The following is a 7,820-nucleotide window of genomic DNA, read 5'->3' as shown; positions in this document are numbered from 1 at the left end:
AGATTTGATTGCCTAATGTATCATTTCAGAACTGGCAAAGAGTCCTTACAAAGAATCACCTTGTTCTCTGATGTCAGGACAACTCTTTCAGAGAGTCTGTGCTTGTCTCTTCTGGTTCCTTCCCCGCTTGCTTTCCATCTTGTGCCTCTGCTTTCCTGCCCAACAGCCATGAGGGAGGTGCTGTTCAGTTCTTCCTGTGTGCATCCTCATTTCAGCTCCATGTCAAAGGTCCCTCTGTCTATGCTTTTTGTTTTCCCCAGAGCCTGGTCTTTCCACAACAGCACAGTATTCATCTCTGATAAACCTTCAGTTCAGACAACTCCATACTTTATTTTCATATTCTAGTTTATCAGTAGCACTGCCAAAGAAAAAACACTGGCAAGAAAACTCAGTGAAGGTTCGTACTGAAAATGAAATGGTCATTCATTTATTATGTATTTTTTGGCAACAGTATTTTTTTTAATAGTCATTTATGCCGGCCAGAGGAAGTGCATGGACAGTCTGCCAACACGGGTTAGCTCCTGAGATTTTCCAGTAAGTCTTGCGTAGCGAGTACATCCCTTGACGTCTCAGCTCCAGGAGTTCTGGGATCTGATTTTATCATTGGAGAACCTGATTTTATCATTCATCATTCGAGAATCTGATTTTATCTGTCCCTGGACTAAGTCGGGAGCTCCCATGACTATGGAAAACAACTGGATGATGACTGAGCTAGACACACGCATCGGGCTGCACTGAGGCTCCTCTCCGCACCCGTGCTGGGATTCGGGGACTCGGAGGGGACTGTCCGGTGACACCACCCGTGGCAGCGCGACCCGCGGGCAGCAGCCGAGCCCCGGGGCGGCGGGGCGGGCGAGGCTCGGGGCTCTGCCGCAGCAGCGCTGCCGCCGCCCCCGCGGACTACAGCTCCCGGCGTGCCGAGCGGAGCCGCCCGCCCCGGCACTGCCCGGCTGGGCTGGGCTGGGCTGGGCCGGGCCGGGCCGGGCTGGGTGCCACCGCCCGCGGGAGCCCCGGGGCGCTGGGAGCAGCGCGGGCGGGGCGCGGCCGGCGGCGGAGGCGGGCGGAGGTAGGTGAGCGTGTCCGTGTGTCCGCGTGTCCGTGCGTGTGCGGGGCCGTGCCGGGCAGGTGAGAGCCCCGCGGGGAGGAGGAGGAGGAGCAGGGGAGGAGGAGCAGCAGCAGGAGGCGGCGGCGTGCTCCTGCCCGCCGGGCAGTGCGTGTGTGCTGTGCGTGTGTGCTGTGCGTGTGTGCTGTGCGTGTGTGCTGTGCGTGTGTGCTGTGCGTGTGTGCGCGCCGCTCAGCCGGCACCCCTCGGGTCACTCGGTGGCGCGGGGATCCAGCTACTCCCGGCGCCGGCGGGGATCGCGTTTCCCGGCGCGGCCGCTTCTCGCGGAGGTCCCGAGAAGAGCGTGAGTGAGCGGCGGCTGTGAGCGATCACGTATGTGCTATAGGCGCACATGTGTTCCCTACGCATGCAACACATTTGTCGGGCTGCGGGCTTCGCCCCGTGACACCGGGCGGCCTCGAGGGGGATGGGGCCCAGGCGAAAGGAGTAATAACGAATTAATTGCAGATGAGAAGTAATATCCGTCTTTGAGTCATCAGTCTTTGAGGCATAATTTCATGTCAAAATCTCTTAAATGAATGGTAGATCTTATATAGGAAAGCACTGCTTTTCCCATAGGATTATCAGATTTCCACCGGAGAATACAGATCCTGGATTATTGAGCTACATGGGATTTGTGTGTTTCTTTCTAATTAGTCTCTGAATCTGACTGTAAAATTCTGTATTTGGAAGTGGGGGATGGGAGTTATATGCTTCTAAAAGAACAGACATATCTTTTCTCTGACATTTTACTCAGTTTTTCTGGTTATCCTGTGTTCTGTAGATACTTCCTGCCTTAATTGGATAGGGGTGTCAAAGGTTGATTAGATTCCCTAATAGATTTTGGATCTGCAAGAGGATTGCAGTTTTAAATGCGTGGTTAAAACAATTGTGTTTGCCGTCTCCCCTCAAACAGTTGAGAGGAGGGCTGATGTATTACATTAGCGTTATCTTCCCTTTGGTTTATTAATGTATCATTGGGAGGTTGTCGGGTTCGGTTTTGTTGTTGTTGTTTTTTTTCCCCTCTGCTATTTCATTTGCAGACCGAAAAGAAATGAATGTCAGAGAGGATTTGTTTAATCATTTAACAGCTGACACAAGCCATGTCCCTAACAAAACGTTGGTGAAAAAGTAGAAGATTTCTGGGATACAGCAGTGCCAGTACTGTGCAGCCGCTTCTGCAGGTCAGGAGCAGCATTTGCTGGAGAATGCCGTAGCCCAAGAGGCAAGGCTCTCAGGGACGAGGTCGATGGCTTGCATGGAGCTTCTCTACCTGGCCGAGGAGAGCAGACAGGTGCCCCTGGGCACCACTGCTGGCTGGAGCCTGCCCTCCCATCCCTATGAGCAGCAGCAGCGTGAGGGGGGTGAGGTGGACCCCAGAGCAGCCACTGCCGTGGCAGCCCTGCACCATGAACGACATGACAAGCCCTTGCAGAGGGACCCTGTGGCTGAGCCCCCCCTGGCAGCCCAGCCCTCCTCCCTGGGCACCTCGCCCCAGGAGCACCCCGCACCCTCCAGCACCTCCCAGCCCTGCCACCCAGCCGAGCGCTTGCCCAGGGAAGAGGACAGAGGGAAGAAGAAAGCCTGCTGTTGTGCCCAGGAACTTGAGACATCGTTCACCCATGTGGATGAAAATGTAAATCTGGAGCATGCAAGAAGTCCCCCCACTCCTACAGGTGGCCAGGGTGCCCCTCTGCAGCAGCATTCCTGCAGGGAGCTGCCGCCTGAATGGGTGCACGATTCTCCTTCCTTGATCTCCGAGGAGGACGATGCTGCCTCAGAGGCAGCAGCCGGGAAATCTGTTGACTATGGGTTCATTAGTGCCATTTTGTTCCTGGTCAGTGGCATTTTGCTGGTGATAATTTCCTACGTGGTACCCAGAGATGTGACTGTGGATCCCAACACCGTGGCTGCCCGGGAGATGGAGAGGCTGGAGAATGAGAGCGCAAGGATCGGTGCTCACTTGGACCGCTGTGTTATCGCTGGGTTGTGTCTCTTAACCCTGGGGGGCGTGGTGCTCTCCAGCCTGCTGATGGTGTCCATGTGGAAAGGGGAGCTGTACCGGAGGAGCAGGTTTGCATCCTCCAAGGAGTCTGCAAAGCTGTATGGATCTTTCAATTTTAGAATGAAGTCTGGAGCAAATGATAATATGCTCGAGCTGTCGTTAGTTGAGGAAGATGTGCTTGCCATAGATAATTAGTGTGGTCATGATTTTTAAGGCAGCATTTCTACAGGAAAATATGTTTCATTAAAGAAAGCAGATGCAGCTAAAGATAGCTGGTGATGCAGTTTATTTGTCTGACAAGAATGGTTTTATCTTAAGCTCTATAATCAAATGTTTGCAATATATGAGTACTTGTTGTAAAGGGAAAATGTGCCAGACGAAATGCAAATGATATAAAATAATGAAAACCACTGAATAAAAAGAGATTTGTGATAAGTAGGTTCCTCAGATACTCGTTTATCCTAATATAAAACATTCCACTGGTGTCTTGCCTATATAATTTTCTTACTACTCTCATATACAACAAGAATGACCTTGACACTTTGGAAGCTGTTAATTTTTGAAGCTTGCATGATTATTAACAGTCTACTTGATAGAATGTAAGCAGCATAGAAGCAGGACCAATAATCAACTATCAGGGCTAATATTTCATTAAGACATGCTTTTTTTATTCTTTAATTTTAAGCAGATCCCTTCTCTTCAATTGAGTGACAGCTATAGGAAGAAAGAACACCACTTGGTCGTGACTGGCCACAAACCTCCCATATTTTCAAACAATTGTACAATTAGTGATGATTATTTAAAATATAAAATAAGAGGCAAAGGGCAGGAAACCATATGGCTCATGGTCTTGGTAGGATACAAAAGGCTCTTTCAGCTTGAGGTCAGTGGCTCCATTTCAGTTCGGATTAGCAATGATTGATAGTCATTAACTTCTGATAGCTATAAAAGACCCATATAAAAGAAGTTTAGTTCCTGGTGGACAGATGTCTTTGTATGAAAACTGCCATAACATGAATTAACAGACCTCTTGTTTGGAGTCTCAAAAGACCTAAAGACTGAAAAAGCATGGGGATGCTGAGACTGGACACTTCTCCTTCAGTACAGATGCAAGAAGAAATTCAAGCTCAGCTGCAGGGCTTTGCTTCTACTGGGGCTGTCTGCATCTTATTAGCCCTTTTTGAAACTTCAGTTTTATGTCACTAGGCTGTCAACCTTCTCATAACCAGCAAGGAAAGGTCAGGAAGGAGCTCTCGGAGACTCGTTCAATAAAACCCAATTTATTTGTAAAGAATAAATCATCAGGAAATACAGAGGTCAAGTATCAGGCAGTTTACTGGCTGACATGAGGCTCACTTAACATAGGGGATGATCAAGGGTACATGTTGCTATTAATCTCAGTTCTGTGGCACTGTAGCCAAAAACCTGTACCACTGATGCTATTTGCTTTATTGTCAGCCAGTTTCTGTGGAACATTGACATGTTCTCGTAGTGCTGGGAAAAGCAACAAAAATTGTTCTATGCACCATGGTCAGTTCTTAACTGAGCAATGGTTAATACACATATATACATATATGTGTGTGTGTGTATATATATATGTCTTATTAATGTGTAAATGTATGTTACATATGTGTTTCCCTGGCAAAGCCGAACATGGGTGAAGAGCTCTGTCTGTGCAGTCTCTGACTGCAATCTTGCAAGAAACATGTGACAGCCACCTCAGTTGTGAGTTAACTCTCAAATATCAGGAATATGAATTATATTTGAAATGATACGTTTTTTCCCCACTGTGACACGCAGGAGAAGAGTTCTCTTGGGAAGGGGTGAGGAGATCTCCTTTATACTCCCTTTACCCTGGAATATGTGGCAGCGCAAAGCTCAGAATAACAAGTGGATGGTGGAAATGTGGGTTCCTCACAGAGAGACTGAAAGCTATTTTGCTGCTTGGTTCTTCATTCCCCTTCTCTGGCTGTTTTTGTCAGGAGACAAGTGCAGCACCCGAGTCTGACTCAACTAGTTCAGTCCCTTGTGCTTGCTGCTGTAGGTGCTGGCACAGGAGCCTGTGACCAAGGGCCCAAGGATTCATGCCTTTGGTCAGTAAATACCATTGTGCAGTACCCAGGCTTCAACGCTGGCCCCACAAAAGAGATCCTGCTTCACATGTTCTCTGCTCCAGCCGCAGCTTTAGTCAGTGTTATTAATTAAATGAACTGCCTTATTAGAGGGTGCTGCTGCCCTGTAGACGATTCTCCCAGTTTATGTCATGACACGGAGAGTGTTCACAGGCAGTAACTCCGCAGTGACCAGCGTCTCCATAGTCGTCTTTCAAGAGTTTACATCCTTCTGGATGTGTCATCAGGGATTCCAGACTGAATTTCTAGGGTAAATATATGAAATGTCTTGTTATATCTGGAAGCTGCCTTCAGCCTGTTATGATCAGTCCGAGTGAGGAAGGAACTAGCCTGAGAGTCTAGTTACAGAGCAGGAAGGTTCCTGTTTCGCTTGCCTTGGCCTGCTGGTGGGGTATGTGGACGCTGCCTGCAGAGCTTGACCCTTTGCTCGGGGTGGGGAGGTGGGAACAGTGCTTCCTCTCAGCCTGCCCTGAGGATGGGAAGGGGCTGCCCATAGTGTCCAAAGGTCCAGGGAAAGCCATGCCAAGCAAGAGGGCAAATGGTGCTGAGCTGGGGTGAGCAAGACGGTGTGGGGTGGGGGATGGATGTCTTGGGGGATGAAAACCCTTTCACCTGCCTGGGCCCTGTGTTACCACCTACATGACAAAAGCTCTAAAACTGAGGCTGGTGGTTTTAAGACCTATTATTTTTATTTTTTAACTATACATATGCATGAAATTGGAGTACATTCCATTATTGCAGAAAGATGACAGCTTAAGCTGTACGGATCACGGATTTCTTGTAGGAGCCATGGCATGCTTTAATGCTGATTATTAGCACTAGAAAAAGGAACGCTCCCCTGACTGTCAGTGTGTTATTGTCAAGTGAGAAGTTTTCTGACACTTCGTAAAATGCCTGTCACAGATCATGAACCTGCAATACTTTAATGAACCCTGAAATTTTCCCTGAGCATTTTAAGGAATATTAGTCAACCTAATAATCTAAATACACACTGCCGAAGTGTGAGGAGTAAGAAAATTTAAACGGCAGGACTAACAGAATTTTATTTTGGTGTAAATGTGTGCTATGAAAGAGGTGAAGGCAGGCCTTCAAAGTGCAGGAACTTAGTAGATAAAAACACTCAGGGCATTTCTCTGATCACCTTTACAAATTGCAGCATGGTGTGAGTTGGCGGTGCGATATAAAACCTCTGGACTCTCAGGTTTTGGTGCTGTGAAACCAAACACAGGCAGAAACCAAAGCAGTTGCTGTCTGGTGGCCGATGGTGTAAATGAATGTACTAGCCCACGGGCCAGTGGACAGGCCTTCCCAGCACTGACCTCCCACAAGATGGTACCAAAGGGCGAGGCCAAGGGACACTGATTGCCCTTGTGCACCCTCGCAATTCGACTTCCCTGCTCAAAATTTAAATGCTTTAAAGGTACAAATGTGAGAAGAATTGTTGGTGTTTTTTTCATTGCCTGGGCTAAAGATGTTACTTGAATCATTGGAGAGGTTTCTCCTTTTTTGGGGAACTAAATTTTGGCATATACCAAGTGGGTTTTTGGTGTCCTCTAAAAATATCAGGATTCCGAGTGTGGATTTCCAAGTACCCTGGAAACACAACAGGATTTGTGCTCTTAGTCAGTTTATTTCTGACCACCCCACCTGTCAAATGTGACGCTTTCCCATTTTCTACCTCATGACACGTCTGCTGGCTGGGCCCAGCCCTGGCCTCTGCCTTCCCACTGGAGGTGTCCATGCTTCCCCACAAACTGCGGGAAGAGAAGCTTCCCTGCACGGGGTGACAGCTGCTCAAACAGCTCCCTGGTGACCCGTGTTCTCAGCTCCTTTTCCTCAGTTAGATGCTGTGGTTGAGGCTGGACATTGGGAGCTGCACGGCACCAGCTGGGGATGCTCATCAGAATGGAGGTGTCACCTCACAGTCCCAGCCCCACAGTGTGGCTTTCCCCAGCCTTGCCTGCTCCTGCCAGCCGGGAGCCAGCCCCGTGGCAGAAATGCTTAAGACTCTCCTGGGAAGCTACACTGGGTTGTTGCTGGCTTTTTATGTGTTTACAATTTTTCAGTCTTTCTAATTCTTTCAAAAATCTGTCTGCAATGAGTATAAAGTTTGCTGACTAAGAAAGCAACTGGTTTAATCTTGTAAAGGTCTTTGACCCACACCCGGGCGAAACATCACAGTCCATCATGAGCTGTTCAATAGTGCATTTGATGCCTTATTACAATCGCAGCTGCGTTCTGTACAGAGTGAAAAATAAAAGTCTGTGAAGCTGAGCACAGTTGTCATGGGCCTCTTTGCTCCTTGCTGATTCCAGTGATTGTCTCTTGCCCTCCATGCCATGGGTGCAGTCCCTAGCCCTCGGTGGCCAGGAGCCCATGTAGGCAGCAGGGCCACCTGGCAGAGGCAGTGCTGGATTGAGCTCTGCCAGCACACCAAGTGCATCCCCAGCTCACCCCTCCATCGTGTTCCCTGCTGCTCATCCTTGCCAGATGGAAGTGCCAAGCAATGCAGTTTCAAAACCTGCTGCACTTGTGTCCCACCCAACTCCATACAACCAGGAAAAAAAGAGAAAAGGCGGGT

General features: G+C 48.8%; 1 protein-coding gene across 5 annotated transcripts; it reads left to right on the top strand.

The window, feature by feature from the left end:
* Positions 1-958: 958 nt before the first annotated feature.
* TMEM74 (transmembrane protein 74) lies at positions 959-7,513 on the top strand. 5 transcript variants are annotated; one of them, XM_085053418.1, is made up of 2 exons: positions 959-1,066; positions 2,194-7,513. In XM_085053418.1, exon 2 carries the CDS (start codon positions 2,352-2,354, stop codon positions 3,300-3,302), a length of 951 nt encoding a protein of 316 aa, XP_084909544.1. In that variant the 5' UTR covers positions 959-1,066; positions 2,194-2,351; the 3' UTR covers positions 3,303-7,513. The 5 variants fall into 5 exon arrangements, with proteins under 5 accessions (XP_084909544.1, XP_084909541.1, XP_084909545.1 ...); XM_085053415.1 differs by having other exon boundaries at positions 2,146-7,513; XM_085053419.1 differs by lacking the exon at positions 959-1,066 and adding an exon at positions 1,103-1,406.
* Positions 7,514-7,820: the final 307 nt, after the last annotated feature.

Source organism: Lichenostomus cassidix, chromosome 2 (assembly GCF_008360975.1).
Source record: "Lichenostomus cassidix isolate B80296 chromosome 2, HeHo_3.0, whole genome shotgun sequence".
Classification (NCBI taxonomy): Eukaryota; Metazoa; Chordata; class Aves; order Passeriformes; family Meliphagidae; genus Lichenostomus; species Lichenostomus cassidix.
This window is presented reverse-complemented; position numbering and strand designations above follow the sequence as displayed.